This window comes from Micropterus salmoides, unplaced genomic scaffold (genome assembly GCF_014851395.1).
Source record: "Micropterus salmoides isolate LMB-PRFRI ecotype aquatic unplaced genomic scaffold, ASM1485139v1 Ms_hic_scaffold_7, whole genome shotgun sequence".
NCBI classification, from domain to species: domain Eukaryota; kingdom Metazoa; phylum Chordata; class Actinopteri; order Centrarchiformes; family Centrarchidae; genus Micropterus; species Micropterus salmoides.
Genome location: NW_024044459.1, coordinates 38696832 through 38715861, shown reverse-complemented (window position 1 = coordinate 38715861; position 19030 = coordinate 38696832). Strand labels below are relative to the sequence as shown.

Below are 19030 nucleotides of genomic sequence, written 5' to 3'. Positions count from 1 at the left end.
TAGTACCTGCTGTAATACTTACTGACTGTATACACACAGATTTTACCTATTTTAGGAGGCTAATAACATCTGGCAAAGGGACTGCCGAAGAAAACTAGCCTGTGGCTAACTCGGGTACACTTACATTTGCTTTGAATGTTGTCCCTTTTCAAATAAACAAATAAATAATATGAAATTACACAGTTAGAACAGGAGCTGGCAGCAGAGACTGATTTGCATTAATGCAAAACTTTAAAATAAGTCTGAATGCTTCGGTCCCTGCATGTTCCATCAAAATATCTACGACTATCAATATTTGTACATCTAAATCACGCTAATTAGGATCTGCCAGCTGAGGCTGTGGTGAAGAGGAGTTTCTTTCTGTGGATATATAGCAGTGTGTTAAATCTCTCCCTGCTGCAAAACAGCTGATTCAAACTATCAGCTCGTTCTGAATCCTGAAGCTGCTTCAGTCAGCTGTGTTGAAGCAGGGAGAGATTAAATCCTGCAGGACAGGGGGACACTTTCTCCAGGAGAGGGAGGGGAAACACTGTCTTAGTAACGCTACATAAGCTTCAATTCAACTAAGATGAATTCATCCAGCCAGCAAAGTCTTTGCTCACTGTTTAAGACACCGGACGGTCTAAACGGTCTTTATTTTATCTTCTTTTGGACAAATAACTAACCTGAGCGTCATAGTCAACATATTAGGACAAATGCAGACCTGTGCCCTCGCTAAATAATCTGTTCAAAAATGCTTCACAAATAAACATTTAATAAAGCCAAGCACACAGTAGCTTCATTCAGTCTATGAGTAGCTCACGTTATCCAAAGGAGAAAAAGCTAATCCTACCATGCTACTGCAGGAGCTAACGCTAGCCACCGTTGGTGTAGCCTGACGTTACCTATGTAGAACGACAAACTTACACACGTGGAACTTTCTGTCATTTAGATGGATAATATAGACGGCAGCAGTTTTGATGGCGAACACATACCAAGAGCACTCAGACTTTACTCAGTGTTTTAATAATGCTAACCAGTCACCTACCGCTGTCACGACGTGTAGAGTAGCAAAACAACAGAGAATGCATCACGTTACGTCCTGTGGGGACGTAAAAAACTTATTTATGGTTAGTTCCTGTCCTGAGAGAGGAGTTCTGCAGTTGGACCCCTCTCAGAATGACAGCAGACTGTCTCTGGCAGCCATGACGGAGTCTGATGAGCTGCTGTCTCCGTAAATCAGGAGCTGAATGCACCCAGATATATATATGTATGTTTGAAACATGTCTGCTGCTTCAGGAGGCCCCGGGGCCAAAGGACAGAGTCCAGCCCCTATCCCTGTTAGAGCTGCTGGAGCATTTTCTAAGCAGCTTTTTCTTCTGGGTTCCAGATCTTCTTAGAACATTAAGACAGAATGAAAAGTGATGAACTTGTTTGTGTGGAGAGCAAAGATTGTGGAGTAGCTGAGCAGAAGGAACAGAGCAGAGAAATCTGCAGATGATGATGTTGTGCTGTTGTTTGGAAACATGTTGAAAGTGTTCAGACGTGGAGAACAAGTGTGACAGAGTATTAAATGGAAATGTGCTGGTGAACTTGCTGCAGTCTGTGCTGGTAGAAAGATGTGTTCTGTTGTTAATGATGAACTGATGTTGGAGTTGTGCTGAGTCCACCTTGAATCACTGAATTGTTGTTTCATGACATGTTTTTCTTTTGTGTCTGCTGTCTTTATCTCTATTTCATCTTCTATTATCTCTCCAGACTCTGTCAGGCTGCTGAACGGGACTAGTCTGTGCTCAGGGAGACTGGAGGTGAAGTCTAACCAGTCTAACCAGTCTAACCAGTCTAACCAGAGGTGGTCCTCAGTGTGTGAAGCTGACTTTGACCAGCAGGATGCAGAGGTGGTCTGTAGGGAGCTTGGCTGTGGGGCTCCTTCAGTCCTCCAGGGGGCGCTCTATGGAGAAGTGGAGGCTCCGATGTGGACCAAAGAGTTCCAGTGTGGAGGCCATGAGTCTGCTCTCCTGGACTGTAGAAGCTCAGGCTCAGCTAGAAACACCTGCTCACCTGGAAAAGCTGTTGGACTCACCTGCTCAGGTAGAAGAGGAGCTGCAGCTTTGATTTGCTTCATTTCTCTTCTGATGAAACTCACTTTATTGTTTTACTGATGACTCTCTGGTTTCTGTTCAGAGCCTGTCAGGTTGGTGGGAGGAGCCAGTCGCTGTTCAGGAACACTGGAGCTGAAATATCAGGGAGACTGGAGACCAGTGAGATACTCTGACTCTGACTGGGGACTAATGATTAACTCTGACGGGATGATAGAATTAAACTCTTTCTGGACCCTGGAGACAGCAGCTGTTGCCTGTAGAGAGCTGGACTGTGGCTCTGCTGTTTCTGTAGGAGAGAGAGAGGAGTCCTCAGACAGACCTGTGTGGAGGATCAGGTCTCACTGTGTTCAGTCTGGATCTGCTCTGAGGGAGTGTGTAAGATCAGGTTCCTCTTCCTCCATCCTGGATCTCACCTGCTCAGGTAAGCCCATCAGTGACATCATCTATGACATCATCTATGGGTGCTTCTCAAGTCTCTTATTTGTCGTTTCCTCGCTTGAAACGGAAGTTGTTCCACTCCGCCATCTTGCAGGCTGTCCCAAAGCTCTTATTTGCGCTCCGAGGAGCGATTTCTGAGGAGCTATGAGTGAGGATACACCTGCGCATCCTTCACAGAAGTCTTTTACTGACGACACGCCCCCTTACTGGGTAGCCGTTTTATTGATTGGACGCTGCAGCTGATCAGAGTGATCTTGATGCATCAGGACAGAAACATTAAACTCAAGTTTACCTCTGCAAAGAGTTAGTTTGAGTTGTTTTCTGATTCACTGTCTAGTTAAAATCAGAGTTCCCAGTAGGTCTAAACAACAAAAACCCCACACACAACTTTCTTAATTTAGGCGTATTAGAAAGATTTTCTTTTTCTTTTCTTTCTCCCATCAACTTTTATTATGGAGACAATTAAAGTGCGAGAGAGTCAGAGAGTCTGTCAGCAAGAAACATGTTTTATATCATTTATCGTCATTTCTGTTCAGTCACATGTGAGGCAGCTCATTCCTGTGTTTAGTCCAAATAGACGACAATAAAACATAAAGTAAGGAGTCGGACACTAAACTGCACTAAAGTCTCTAATGAAGCGAGCAAAGGGAGATAAAGCATCCATCCAGTATCTCACCCACTGCATCTGATGAAAGCAGCCGGCGGCTCCGCGAGTAAAATGAGCTGATGAAAGTATGAATGAAAGCTGCTGCGCTAAAAAAAAAGAAAGCGTCGGACTGATATGATGGAACGCAATGATCGATCGGTGAGGAGTGATGTGACTTGCAAATAAAATGTATGCAGTAGTGTTAAAGGATATCTGAAGAGGAAATAAACTGAAAGCCTAAAACTGAGCGGACTTTGACGTAAGTTAGCCTACATCATTTCAATTTCCCTGAAACCTTTAGCCTGATAAATCCAGAGACACCAGGATCATATTCTTGGTTATTCAATAACGAATTCACAATCAGAATCAATAAATCTAAATGCAGAGAGGCTAATATAAGCATTGCGTCAGTAGAAAATGCTGTGACTCCGAGCAGGACACAGAAACCTATAATCTTTCATGTGCAGGTGTTTGTTAAACGGGTAACCGCTACAGAGAGAATCATGCTGCTGTGCACTAATAACTGAGACACAGTACCAACGCAGCGCACGTGTGTGCAGACACAAACTCCAACAAAAGTCTCTACAGCTGTTAGAGCCGAGTGACAGCTGATCCAGCTGCCGCCGTCATCAGAAACGGACGTCGCTTCATGTGACGCTTCGGAGGAAAGGACGTCTCATGTCTCTAAAAACACATTTCCTCATCCCTTCTCTCCTGACTTGGTTCCCTTGCGTCTCTCCATGCATCCCCAGTGGGCGGGACTAAGACGCAAGGAAAAGTGAGGGAAACGTGGATGCAATTAAGAGACTTGAGGAGCGCCCTATGACATCATGTATGACTGTAATGTCTCCAGTGCGTACCTGTGTCAGACCTGTGACATCACTTCCTTCTTCAGGGGCCATTTTGTTGATGTGACCTTTCATCATCTGTGTGTTTACAGACCTGCTGCTTCAGCCCAACATCTCTGCGTCCTCCTCCATGGACGGGGTCTCCGAGGCCCAGCAGCAGGGCTTTCAGGTGTCCAGGGGCTCCAACTTCACCATCAGCTGCTCCATCCAGCCACAGTACCCGGGAGGCTCCTTCCAGCTCGCCTTCACCTCCTCCATCACATCACACAACTACACCCAGCCAGCTGTCAATCACTCTGCCCACTTCCTGTTTCCTGCCGCAGAGCCCGCCCACCAAGGAAGCTACAGCTGTGTTTATCACGTCCATGTTTTTTCTCATGACTTCTCCTCTGAGAGCCGTCGGCTGTTTCTCACTGTCTCAGGTAAGCTGAAGCAGAGCAGCTGAAACGTCACACTGTTTCCATGCAGCTTTGGAAAAGATGATCCGTCCGAACTGGATCGATGGATCGAACTGGAGCGATGCCTGGGCACGTTGAACTCTACTCCTGTGGTGTTGAATCAGCCCACATATAAAAGTCTCACCAAAGTCCTGTTTGATGTACAGATCATAGAGCCCCCTGAAAATAATGAGATTCTGGTCTGTAGAAATCAAAGGACACAATCGGAGCCTCGATTCAGATAATAATAAATTATATTTATTTATATTTTATATTTACGATGGCTGATGGGTTCCCAGAGTTCTTTTGGGCCGATGCTTTCCGTCTCTTTTGCTCTTTTGTTTACCTTCATGCAACCAAAGACCGCTCATACGTGATTGGTGGGACTCCAAACAGAAACCAGAACTCTGCTAATACCAAAACCTGGTCCCCTGCCTCCATACTGCGTTCAGATATCTGCTGATAGAGATTACTGACGTACAGAATCCCACAGCTCCATGTTGAAGTGGTTTTGGAGATTTCAGGTCTCTACAGTTTGTGTTTAATGGGAGCTGATGGACTCATGATGGTGTGTGATGTGATGACTGTCCATGTGTTTGATCAGATCCAACAGGTCTTCTCATCATATTGGTCGTCCGGCCGCTGACTCTGCTGCTGCTGTTGGTGTTGGTGAACGCTGCCCTTTATTTCTACTATAAGGTACTGACACGTGTCTGTTGTTCAGAGGGTCTCGGTCTGTGTTTACTGAAGAACAGGAGGAGTGATGCACTAACTCTCATGTCTCTGTCATGTCTCTCCAGGCCAGCAGGGGGCAGAAGCCGGGCAGGCAGGAGGACATTGAGCTGGATTATTATAACCTGGGTGTTTGTGCAGCTGAAGGAGGGCCGACTGAAGAGGAAGGAGCTCAGGGAGCAGAGTAGGACCTCCAAGGATCATCTCAGCTGCCACACAACCCACCATCAGCTCAGTCCAGGATTTTACACTTTTATACTGATGTTCCCTTTAAACAGTCCAGCTGGAATTATTAGATTACATTAGAAACATTTTATTACTCTCAACCACAGGCAGAAATTGTGGGAGGGTTGGGGGCGTCAGGACCCGACACAAGCCGACACAACCAAGCTCAGAACCAATGAGCCTACAGGACCATAAGCAAGCTCAACACCACTGAAGGCCACAGTGACCTGCACAGACAACTTTTTAAGGACTCAGACCAACTCTTATTATAACACATTATGACAACAAGCTTAACAGATAAGCACTGACGCACTGACCCCCATCACCATCGATATCAATCGATCCAGTCCAACAGAATGGCCAATGCACGGACCAGCACCACAAAGGCAGGATAATAAAAGATGCTTTCATTCACCACAGCTGAGGGTCAGTTGAGGAGGAAAACAGCACGCCGGTTCCTCTGGGTAAACTTCTCAATGACTTTGGGAATGAAGTCAGGTAGCAGCTGAATCAACTGGCTTTCGATGGACAGCATGGACAGTGCGCTGAGCAACGTTAGCGGGTATTGCGTGTAAAAGTTTTTGGAAATGTATCTCAATATTCCTCGCTTCAGAAAGTCCCCTGACTCGGCGCAGCCTTGCAGTGCTGTTGCACATTTACCACAAAGTAAACAGGAGTGATCACGTCTGTTTTCAAATAGCAGACCTGGAAAACAGCCGTGGCTATGCCCCACCTGCCCCTGATGACCAGTCGCCATTGGATATATACTCTGAATAAGTGTGTAAGTAGTAAAACAATACAAAAGCAAACAGGGCAATTAAAGTGTGTTTTAAGTTTAGAAACAGATTCGCAGATTGATCAGCTGGGGACTGAAATAGGCCATTTTTTAGCTTACTCGGGTCTGACCGGTGACCGGGGCCCAGCAGTGTGAATTAATCACTCAATAAACAGTCCATAATTATATTATTCGCCCGAGTTTCCCCCTGGTCGCCCCACACGTGGAACAACCCTCAGACCCAGTCGAAGTCGAAATAATACAAATATACACTTAATATTTTGGTGATTTCAATAAACTCTGAAGGAAAAATACCAACGTAACACGCTGGACAAAACACCTGTATATATTTTTGTAAGTTTTTATTGGAAAAATCCATTTTTATTAGGATCCCCATCAGCACAAGTGTAAATGTTGGCTATTTTTTTTTTTTATATTCTCACTGGGGTCCATTCAATTGTATGTTCATAATGAAACATTGATTATTAAATAACATTTGCATTTTCACTGGAAAGAGCTTTTATAGCCTAAAATCCAACTGAAAATAAATACTCTCAACATGAAAAGAACAAAACCAACAGTGTTTATCTTTTATCTATCTTTTATTTGGTCGAAGGTCATGAGCTGATCGTTCTCAAATAAATGTTCCAAGTTGGTTACTCCTCTCTGTTTCCATACTTGAAAAATGATGGATTTTTTGTTGATGAGAAACATTGGATAATGCCATATATGTGTAATAGCAGAAGGAGATGGATTGCTGTGTATAACGTCATTAGCTTTCCACCATGCACTCATTGTAGTGTGTATAATGTTGTTTTTGAAACAGATGTGTTTTAATGGATTTGTCTAGAAATGGTAGGTCAGATTACAATAATCCTTGAACAGTTGTTAGTTCAATGTCTGACCATGTGGCAGGGGTATTGTTGGATCAAGATATGATATAATGTAAATGATTAGCAAGAAAGTAGTAATATAAATTTGGGGCATTTAGTCCACCAAGATATTTGGGTTTCTGTAAGGTGGCAAGTTTGATTCTGGGTTTTTTATACTTCTTCCAAGCCAGAGCGCAGATAGCTTCCTTACCGCCAGCATGACTGGCTCATTTCCACATACTAAACAGCTCAGATAACACCAAAAACAGGTCATAATCCATACACCAGGGACTAACAAGCAGGGCGGGAGCAACACAGGTGAGCGGGATTAACGAGGAAGGCGGGCAGACAGCAGGGACTGGGAGGCAGGCAGATTACTGGGAGAACAGACAGAACACATGTTACCAGACAAGAATCTAACCCCAGACAATAAAAAACACCCATGCAAACAGAGAAACACAGAGCAACTATAATACAGGGATCATAACAGACAAAACCTAAATGAGAACACAGAACTAGAACACAGAGGCAGGGAGTAGAAAACAACATAACTGAGCAGGGCAGGACTGAAACTAGAATTAGGCAGAACACCACACAATCACAGAATAAGACAGGAACTAAGGCAAGCACAGATCAAAACCAAAAGACAGGCAGCAGTAAATAAACTAACACTGGGCAGACTGAACACACGACAGGACTGAACACCAGAACACAACAGACCTTAATGACAGATACAGAATTGACAAATAAATAAACTCACATAGAAACTCAGAAACTCGCAGAATTTCAGATTTAGACCAATTGATGGAATAGCCAGATACAGCTTGTTGTGAATTATGTTAGAGCATTATAGCCTAAATTGTTAGAGTTTAGAATTGCTTGAGCGATGGTGGTCTACACTGTCATCATTTAAAGAGTTATTTTACAGTGTTAAAACTCTCCAGCTCTGAGTGTGTGTGGTCCTCTCTGTATTTCACTTCCATTCCCAATGTTTCCTGTTCAAATAGCACATCAAATAGCATCATCTTGTCAACTTGCATCATCTTGTCACAAGATCTCTGACGTAATTGCTGACGTAATCTGCACTCTGCGCATGCGTTGTGTCTGTAGCCACCTGTCGGAAGCTCCGTCTTGAACCGGACTCTTATCCAGTTTTAATCTACTTTTTTCGTTACATTTTTTATATCCTTTTATTTAACTTAACTTTATTTAAGTTTTACGTGGGTTAAGGATTTTAGTCATCCGACATGGATTTTAAGATAGATGACCGTAAAAACGCGATCAACGCTACTGATCGCAACAAAGCTCCGGTGACTATGCTAGCCGAGATAACTCTGCCCCATGAGGACTGCTCACTCCTTAAGAAAGCGAACAAGAAGATTGCTGACCTTATGGAAGACATCCGACGACTTTCAGAGGAACTCAAAGAGAAAGATTCCCTGCTGACTGGCTTTATGGATGTAGCTTCAGTACAAGCCAAACAGATTGTTTCTCTTAGCGCAACCGCTAACATCCAGGACACCGTGTTTTGGGACCCCTCTAGTCTTCCCAGGCTTTCATCCTGCTCGACTCCGAAGCATCAGTCAACCTGGGCTGAAGTGGTGGTCCGTGGCTGCAAGAGAGGCTCTGATGGGGCTGCCTCTCCTCTGTCCATCGGCCTCTCCAACCGCTATGCAGCCTTGTCTAACGACACTCCGGTCCATCCAGCGGATTCACCTGCGGCTTCGAGTCTCCCTGATACGGATCTCTTTCGGCGCACAGCGCCTGCCGACACTGTTGCATCTCCGCCACCGGCTACATCTCCTGCATTGGGCCGCCGGTCTGCCGCCGGACTTGATCGGCGGCCGTCATCCCGGTCAAAAACCTCCGCTTCCCGACGTAGGATCCTGAAGGAGGCTGTGCTCAGACGCTCCGGAGGCCGTCTCTACCCTGCACCGTCGGGTAGCCCTTCTCTCAGGTCTGTTACTGCTACTCCAACACAACACTCGGCAGCTCACACACTCCATCCTCAGTCCGCACGCAGTGTTGAAGCAGATTCTGCTCAGTCCTGCTCTGGATCCCAACAACCAGCATCTCCTCGTCCCCTTTTCTCCCCAACCACACTAATAATTGGTGACTCCATAACCAGAAACCTCCGTTTCTTTAACGCTACCACTCACTGCTTCCCTGGTGCCACCACGGCTGACATTTTCAAAAAACTCCAGGACCTGATGCCGTCGCTCCCGTCCTCCATCACAAGAGTGATAGTCCATGTGGGAACAAATGACACAGCTCTTCGGCAGTCTGAGCTGACAAAATTAGATTTTAACCGTCTTCTTAACTTTTTAAAGCAGTGCGGAAAGTCCGTTTTTATCTCTGGTCCCATTCCCACATTCGGTCGCGGTGCTGGCCGCTTCAGTAGACTCCTTGGCCTCCACGACTGGCTCCAGTTCGCCTGCAGGGCTCACCGTGTGTTTTATGTGGATAATTTTAATATTTTCTGGCAAAGAATGTCTCTTTTTAAGACAGACGGACTTCACCCAAACAAACGGGGCTCAGAAATGTTAGCTGCGCACATACAGCATGTGGTGCGGTCCACACATGACTTACGTGAATGACTAATCATTCATGCAGCACACCTGGACACACCACCGCTCACTGAACAGATCTCTGCCTCACTGCCACAAACAACTGTCTCCACCTGCTGGCATGTAAAGCCGTCTGCTCCCAGCGCTGTTCCACAGACTTCTATTCCTGTCATCATCACGCATAGACCAGTAAACCGAAATGTGCACATCCCACACAGAAATAAGTAATCTCTCAAGGATTAGGACAACTGCACCAACTCCAGCACCCAGAACAAACTCATTTAAAATGGCTCTCTTCAATGTGAGATCACTTTCAAGTAAGACTTTTATCTTAAATGATTTTATCTTGTCTGCAAATCTAGATTTTATGTTTTTAACTGAATCCTGGTTGCAAATGAATGACTATAGCCAGCTAGCTGAACTGTGTCCGCCTCAATATGATTGCTTTAGTCAACCGAGGGTCAGTGGTTGTGGTGGTGGGCTAGTGAGCGTGTATAGGAAAAATTTTAAATGTCATCAAGTACGCTGTGATGAATTTAGCTCCTTTGAAGTTCTCACTCTTAAAGTTGGAGGGCTGCAACCTATCATATTTGTTATAATTTATCGCCCCCAAAACCGCCTGGAGGATTTTTATCAGAACTTCCTGAATTTTTATCTACTCTGGTTTTAAATTATGACAGAATTGTTCTTTGTGGCGATTTTAATATTCATGTTGATGACCCCAACAATGTTAATGCAACTGACTTTTTAAATATGGCCACTTCTTTTAACTTCAAACAACATGTCAAAGGGCAAACACATAACCGTGGTCATACACTGGACTTGGTTTTTACCCTGGGTGTCAGCGTCTCCTCTGTGGAATTAGTGGACATGACCATATCTGACCACAGATGTATTGTTTTTAGCTGCGATTCGCCTGTTCATGCCGCCTCACCAAGCTCTGTGTGTTGTCGCATCTTTAATGAACAAAGTGTTTCAAAGTTTTGCGCATTCTTTCAGAGCCAAAGCCAACACCTGTCTGATTCCAACACCAACAATCTGGTTGATCACTTCAATCATATCTGCTTGTCGTCACTAAATATTACTGCTCCTCTAAAGGTTAGGCCTACGTCTAAAGCTAGTAAACAACCCTGGATAAATGACAGCATTCGCAGCCTAAAAAGGGAATGCAGGAAAGCAGAGCGCAGATGGAAAAAATCCAATCTCCAAGTCCATTACCTCAGTCTGAAGGATTTATTAATTAACTACAATAAATGGTTAAGGATGCGAGAACACACTATTTTTCTGAACTCATTACTACACATAAACACAATCCCAGGTTTCTGTTTAAGACTGTGGATCAGCTGGTAAATCCAACCCCTCCTTGTGCCTCAGCTGGAAGTAATGATGACTGTGAATTGTTTTTATCTTATTTTACCAATAAGGTGGTGTCAATCAGAGCTTCTATTACCCCCGTGGCCTCTTACTCAGAGGTTCCTCACCAACAGAGTTTTAACCAGTTTTATCCCATCGACTTGTCTGAGCTTTTAAAAACAATATCACAAATGAGAGTGTCCTCCAGCCCACTTGATATAATACCTACAAAATTTTTACTGAAAAATTTGATCTCTGTTGCGTGAACCCACTTTTAAAGAAACCTGGTTTAGATCCCTCCCTCCCACAAAATTTTAGACCAATTTCAAAACTGCCTTTTATTGCAAAGATTCTAGAAAGAATTGTGTCCAAACAGCTGCTCACTGTGCTGGAAAATAACAAAATATTTGAAAAGTTTCAGTCTGGTTTTAGGAAGTACCACAGCACTGAGACTGCCCTGCTTAAAGTCACCAATGACCTTTTAATGTCTGCTGATGAAGGCATGTGCTCAGTCCTTGTACTCCTGGACCTTAGCGCTGCTTTTGACACCATTGATCACAACATCATGTTAGACAGACTGAGGCACTGGGTGGGGATCTCTGGTACTGCCCTAGAATGGTTTTCATCCTACCTGTCAAATAGGAAGTTTTGCGTGTCTGTAAACAACTATGTCTCTTCATTCTGTCCAGTTAAATATGGTGTGCCTCAGGGGTCGGTCTTAGGACCCATTTTGTTTTCCTTGTATCTGCTTCCCCTTGGACATATTATCCATAAACATGGCATTTCTTTTCATATTTATGCTGATGACACACAAATATACTTGCCCGTCAGATCCACAGACCCTGGAATGCTGAGTTCACTTAACAACTGCCTTTGTGAAGTTAAAAAATGGATGTCAAATAATTTCCTCCAGCTGAACTCAGACAAAACAGAAATCCTGGTCATCGGGTCCCAGCAGATGGCAAATCAAATACTGCCATCTGCTGGTTCCCTAGTAAATCACATTAAGCCTGTGGCAAAGAACCTTGGTGTTTGGTTTGATAGTAATTTAAATTTCGAGCAGCACACCACAAAGCTTGTTCAATCATGTTTTTATCAACTTAGAAATATAGCAAAATTCGATCTATGTTAACTTTTAAGGACACAGAGACCATTTTACACGCCTTCATCTCATCACGCCTGGATTATTGCAACAGCCTTTTCACCTGTTTAACCCAAAAATCTATTGATCGACTCCAGACTGTCCAGAACTCAGCTGCCAGGCTTTTAACCAGAACAAAGAAATATGACCACATTACTCCTATTTTAGCTTCATTACACTGGCTCCCAGTATGTTTTAGAATTGACTTTAAAATTCTATTGATCACTTTTAAAGCTCTTCATGGCCTCTCGCCTTGTTATATTTCTGACCTTTTAGTCCCATACGCACCAGCACGTACCTTGAGATCCTCGGGCAGAGGTCTGCTGTCTGTTCCAGAGTCTCGACTGAAAACTAAAGGGGACAGAGCGTTTGCTGTCAGGGCCCCGAGGCTCTGGAACAGCCTGCCCGAGGAAATCAGGTCGGCTGAGTCAGTGAACTCTTTTAAGTCCCTTCTTAAAACATACTTACATACCCGATCTTATTTGACTTTATTTTATCCCTTTTATTTTATTGTATTTTACTAATTTTATATTAAATTTTCATGCTCTTATCTTTTTTTGTATTATTCTTTACACTTGTTAAAGCACTTTGTAACTTGTTTTTGAAAAGTGCTCTACAAATAAGGATTATTATTATTATTATTATCTAACTGCCCAGGCTCAGCAGTAGCACATGTGCTCTGGGAGCAGAATGAGGAAGCATCAAAAACACCAGCAAAGTTAAAATGTAGAAGCAGAATTAGTGAATATTAGTCCATCACAGTAAGAATGTCCTGTCTTTAGCACACAGCACAAAAGACACCAGCTTATTCCACAAAGTCAGGTTATGGTTAAAACAGCATGATCAGCAGAGGGCACAGAGAGGGGGGGGTTGGCAGTGCAGTCAAGAAACAGTCATCAGTGATTGTCCTTAATCAGTAATAATCATTAATCATTCTTAATTAATCATTCATAATCATTTTATTATCTTTACTCAGTATTTATAAGTAATCATTCTTAATTCATAATTTTTAATAATTTTATTATCCTTAATCAGCATTAATCATTCTTAATCATTTTCTTTTTACCTAGATGTGCCTTATTTACTAATAAGTGCTGTACTGTAGTCATAAATGCAGCAACGAGCTCGCTTTGGTTAAGATCCCTGAGTGGGAGCATTGGCTGCAGACACTGAGACTATGCACGCCTTGTTCTACTGTCATCTACTGCAGGTGTTCAAAATCTGCTGTGACAAGTGCATGAGGAACTGTTGAGGTGTCAGTCTGCTGATATTAAGACTACATGTTTAATTACTGATTAAGGGGTCGATTGTCAACTTCCAGCCTCTGATGCTTATAGCCTGTGTGAACTTGGAGTCAACTTAATGAAGGAATTTTTGCTAAACGTTTTCACAACAGATAGTGGGTGATCATTTTCACGACAGAGAGACAATAAGCAGAAAGCAAAAAACAGCCAGCATAACATCAAGATTGCTGTAAGAAACTTTTTAAAAAATATGGCGACACTAAAGTTGTGAACTTCTTATCCAGTAGTATAAAAATATAGAACGTCAACAACACAGTAATGCATGACAGCTGGAGAACTTGTTAACTGGTAAAACAATACGTGTAAACAGCAGAACTGCAGAGGAAAAGAAGTTCACCATAAGGAGAGGAGGGGCAAACCAGCCCAGAGGGGGGTATATGAGGCTGTCTGCAGACCACAGGACTGACTCCATCCTCCGACCTGCAGGGATGTTGGACTGTCTCCAGAGAAGTTTCTGACAGCTCACTTATTGACTATAGTAGAAAGTTAATGGAGTATTTTTTGACAAAGTTTATAAAGCTGGTGAAGGTGGGGACCAGGCTTACCTGGTCCAGCCTGGTCGCACATCTGACCCAACAAGCTGCTTATTAAATTCTGTACTGATGGAAGAGAAGAGATGAAGATGGGTTTTTATGTAGAGTAGTATATCATCTGCATAGATATTATATAATTCTCCCTGAGGCAAAACAAAAAACACATTTTCGGTCATTTAGTAAGAGTTGACTACTTTAACACTCAGCACGCTTGCCTAAGAACACACACACACCAACTCCTTCAACCCAGAAGAGAGAGAAATCAGAAAAGCTGTGTCGTTACATTCTGCTCTTCGTAGAGCTTGCCATCAGTGTGTACTTTGTCCACAGAGGTCCACACCAGTTCCTTGTGTTTGAAGTGGATTTTTGTTTGCCAGTTTACACCGTCAGATTGAAAGGTGATGTTTGTTTCAGACGGGATGTTGAGTTGAGTAACAAGTCATTACGTTAGTGATTTTTCCAGCTTGTCGGGTGTTTGTTCGGCCAAAGAACACAAGATGATCTCTCGTGCTGTCCGACTGCAGGTCGAGGAAGGATTCTTTCAGCTGTTTATTTTCACTCCTGATCCATGATACTTGTGTGGAGAGGGTGCTGACAGACAGCTGCACAGACTGACTGTCTTCAGATAATACTGTTCCTTTCATCACTTCCCAGGAAACTCAACAAACGTAACCTATTGGCCTCAGGTGAAGATACCAACGATGGTCGTTCAGTCTTGGCCACAGGTAGTCTCAACGACTGTAACGACTGTCGTCACAGCAACCAGGAACACTAACGAACCAGCGGTATCGATGACCCGGGCCAACGACCCCACTGAGGTTAAATAGCTGAGTTTCCCTGCCAGTCAGTCAGAACTGAAGAAGTCCTTTGGATGAGGGACGAAACGTCTTCCAGTATCTTCAACCAAGCCCTTGATTTTAACCTTCGTTGGAGAACTATGACCTGGATGACTGAGAATCTTCATAGATGTCTTCAGATGATCTTTCTACTGTTTTCTGGCTGAATTCCAAGCTGGCCCGTAAAGCCTGGAACTCTTTGTGCATTGCTTCTATTAAAGAAATGCATCAAAAGTGGACGACCTCCTCTCAGCTGATGAGAGGACGTCCCTCACCTCTGAGCAGCAGGTGAGTGTAGGAGAGGAGCTTTCGCTGTTTCGGGAGTCTGATGTTCTTTTTGCTGGTCGCCGTCGAGGTCGATGCTTTTTTAGGCACGTTGCAGAATTTTGAAGCAGCTGTATAATCCAGTGTTGATTTATTATTGAAACAGCGAGAATGCAGTGAAAGGAATATATTGTAGCGAGCTGACATCTGGGTTCACGTGGCGAGTCTCAATCAGAGCGTCATCCTCCCCAACGTGATCAAGCAGAACCTCTAACTCTTCTTCCTCCGCTCATCTCTGATTGTAAACCTGAACAGATAAAAAAAAAACCTGCTGCTGTGATTACAAGACGAGACTACAAACAAAAACTACAACTACAGTTTACAACTACAGCTGTGTGCTGTTCTAATGGATTAAAGAAACTAAAATAATAAATAATGTTTCACTTTAATGTTAGCTTGAAGCTAACACAGCCCATTGGTTTGAATGTGAAATGCTAACAGTGCTAACAGTCTCTGAGACGTTAAACTGTCACTCTGTCACTTTAAAGCTGCCTTGGTAACCACACTCCTCTCACTTTGGCCTGTTGGGCAGTTGTTTTGACTGTTTTTATGTTTTTCCTGTCCAGCTGACCAATCAGCTGCAGCTTTCTGTGGAATAAAAGCAGCCTGTTGTTTGACCTTTGACCTGTCCCTGTCTGTGTGTGCGTGCAGTGAGAGTGTGACAGCTGAGAAGCTCTTAAGACAATTAAGGTGTTAAAGACACGTCACAGAACTCAGTCAGGCAGCTCAGGTGCGTCTGTGTCGGCGTCCTGAGGGTCCCTGCTGTCAGACAGGTAAAGGTGTCCTGCGGCATGAGACGTAACTGAACCGGGCTGAAGACACAAACTTCAGGTTCTACATTTGTGTACCTGTCTCTCTGCTTCAGGTGTGTATGTAGCGGTTAGAGACAGAAAGGTCAGTGAAATCAGCCTGTAGATTACCCAGAATGCTGTTCTCTTCTCTGTGCCCCAGAGGACCTGGTCATGGAGGAGCTGGTGAAACACCTGTCCAGGTGTCAACATATGGGCTGGATGAAGGTGATAGGTGAGTTGACTGACAGCTGGATCACAACAGAGAGATCAATGAGAAGAATCTGTTTACCTGCTGTTTACCTGATGTTTACCCACTATTTACCCGATGTTTACCTGCTGGTTACCCACTATTTACCTGCTGTTTACCTGCTGTTTACCCACTATTTACCTGCTGTTTACCTGCTGTTTACCTGCTGTTTACCCACTATTTACCTGCTGTTTACCCACTATTTACCTGCTGTTTACCTGCTGTTTATCCACTATTTACCTGCTGTTTACCCACTATTTACCTGCTGTTTACCCGCTGTTTACCTGATGTTTACCTGCTGTTTAGCTGATGTTTACCTGATGGTTACCCGCTGTTTACCTGATGTTTACCTGCTGTTTAGCTGATGTTTACCCGCAGTTTACCTGCTGTTTACCTGATGTTTACCCGCTGTTTACCCGATGTTTACCTGCTGTTTACCTGATGTTTAGCTGCTGTTTACCTGCTGTTTAGCTGATGTTTACCTGCTGTTTACCTGATGTTTACCTGCTGTTTACCTGATGTTTACCTGCTATTTAGCTGATGTTTACCCGCAGTTTACCTGCTGTTTACCTGATGTTTACCTGATGTTTACCCGCTGTTTACCCGCTGTTTACCTGCTGTTTACCTGCAGTTTACCCGCTGTTTGCCTGATGTTTACCTGATGTTTACCTGCAGTTTACCCGCTGTTTACCTGATGGTTACCCGCTGTTTACCTGATGTTTACCTGCTGTTTACCTGATGTTTACCCGCTGTTTACCTGATGTTTACCTGCTGTTTACCTGATGTTTACCTGCTGTTTACCTGATGTTTACCCGCTGTTTAGCTGATGTTTACCCGCAGTTTACCTGATGTTTACCTGCTGTTTACCTGATGTTTACCCGCTGTTTACCTGATGTTTACCCGCTGTTTACCTGATGTTTACCCGCTGTTTACCTGCTGTTTACCTGCAGTTTACCCGCTGTTTCCCTGATGTTTACCTGATGTTTACCTGCAGTTTACCCGCTGTTTACCTGATGGTTACCCGCTGTTTACCTGATGTTTACCCACTGTTTACCTGATGTTTACCCACTGTTTACCTGATGTTTACCTGATGTTTACCCACTGTTTACCTGATGTTTACCTGCTGTTTACCCGCTGTTTACCTGATGTTTACCTGATATTTACCCGCTGTTTACCCGCTGTTTACCTGCTGTTTATCTGATGTTTACCTGCTGTTTACCTGATGTTTACCCGCTGTTTACCTGCTGTTTACCCGCTGTTTACCTGCTGTTTACCTGCTGTTTACCTGATGTTTACCTGCTGTTTACCTGATGTTTACCCGCTGTTTACCTGCTGTTTACCTGATGTTTACCTGATGTTTACCTGCTGTTTACCCGCTGTTTACTTGATGTTTACCCGCTGTTTACCTGATGTTTACCTGATATTTACCCGCTGTTTACCTGCTGTTTACCTGATGTTTACCTGCTGTTTACCCGCTGTTTACTTGATGTTTACCCGCTGTTTACCTGATGTTTACCTGATATTTACCCGCTGTTTACCTGCTGTTTATCTGATGTTTACCTGCTGTTTATCTGATGTTTACCTGATGTTTACCCGCTGTTTATCTGATGTTTACCTGCTGTTTACCTGATGTTTACCTGCTGTTTACCTGATGTTTACCCGCTGTTTACCTGATGTTTACCTGCTGTTTACCTGATGTTTACCCGCTGTTTACCTGATGTTTACCTGATGTTTACCCGCTGTTTACCCGCTGTTTACCTGATGTTTACCTGATGTTTACCTGCTGTTTACCTGATGTTTACCCGCTGTTTACCTGCAGTTTACCCGCTGTTTACCTGCAGTTTACCCGCTGTTTACCTGCAGTTTACCCGCTGTTTACCTGCAGTTTACCTGATGTTTACCTGCTGTTTACCCGCAGTTTATCCGCTGTTTACCTGCTGTTTACCCGCAGTTTACCTAATGTTTACCTGCTTTTTACCTACAGTTTACCTGTTATTTACCTGCTGTTTACCTGATGTTTACCTGCTGTTTACCTGCTGTTTACCTGCTGTTTACCTGATGTTTACCTGCTGTTTAACTGCTGTTTACCTGATGTTTACCTGCTGTTTAACTGATGTTTACCTGCTGTTTACCCGCTGTTTAACTGCTGTTTACCTGATGTTTAGCTGCTGTTTAACTGATGTTTACCTGCTGTTTAACTGATGTTTACCCGCTGTTTACCTGCTGTTTACCCGCTGTTTACCTGCTGTTTAACTGATGTTTACCTGCTGTTTAACTGATGTTTACCCGCTGTTTACCTGCTGTTTACCCGCTGTTTACCTGATGTTTACCTGATGTTTACCCACAGTTTACCCGCTGTTTTCCTGATGATGTTTACCTGCTTTTTACCTGATGTTTACCCGCTGTTTACCTGATGTTTACCTGATGTTTACCCACAGTTTACCCGCTGTTTACCCGCTGTTTACCTGATGTTTACCTGCTGTTTACCCGCTGTTTACCTGCTGTTTACCCGCTGTTTACCCACAGTTTACCTGATGTTTACCCACAGTTTACCCGCTGTTTACCCACAGTTTACCCGCTGTTTTCCTGATGATGTTTACCTGCTGTTTAGCTCCTGTTTACCCACAGTTTACCCGCTGTTTACCTGCTGTTTACCTGCTGTTTAGCTGATGTTTACCTGATGTTTACCCGCTGTTTGCCTGATGTTTACCCGCTGTTTACCCGCTGTTTACCTGCAGTTTACCCGCTGTTTACCTGATGTTTACCTGATGTTTACCCGCTGTTTATCTGATGTTTACCTGATGTTTACCTGCTGTTTGCCTGATGTTTACCTGCTGTTTACCCGCTGTTTACCCGCTGTTTACCCGCTGTTTACCTGCA

General features: G+C 43.8%; 1 protein-coding gene across 1 annotated transcript; it reads left to right on the top strand.

The window, feature by feature from the left end:
* Window positions 1-2211: 2211 nt before the first annotated feature.
* Window positions 2212-5537, top strand: LOC119891599. The gene is made up of 4 exons (XM_038703369.1): window positions 2212-2502; window positions 4106-4435; window positions 5055-5149; window positions 5251-5537. Exons 1-4 carry the CDS (start codon window positions 2271-2273, stop codon window positions 5368-5370), a joined length of 777 nt encoding a protein of 258 aa, XP_038559297.1. The 5' UTR covers window positions 2212-2270; the 3' UTR covers window positions 5371-5537.
* The last annotated feature ends 13493 nt before the right edge of the window (window positions 5538-19030 follow it).

Bases quoted from the DNA above. Each gene is read 5' to 3' on its own strand.
- LOC119891599 (XM_038703369.1), top strand. From the start codon at position 2,271: ATGATTAACTCTGACGGGATGATAGAATTAAACTCTTTCTGGACCCTG. The intron at 4,436-5,054 runs GTAAGCTGAAGC...GTGTTTGATCAG, and splicing joins GCTGTTTCTCACTGTCTCAG to ATCCAACAGGTCTTCTCATC. The intron at 5,150-5,250 runs GTACTGACACGT...ATGTCTCTCCAG, and splicing joins CCCTTTATTTCTACTATAAG to GCCAGCAGGGGGCAGAAGCC.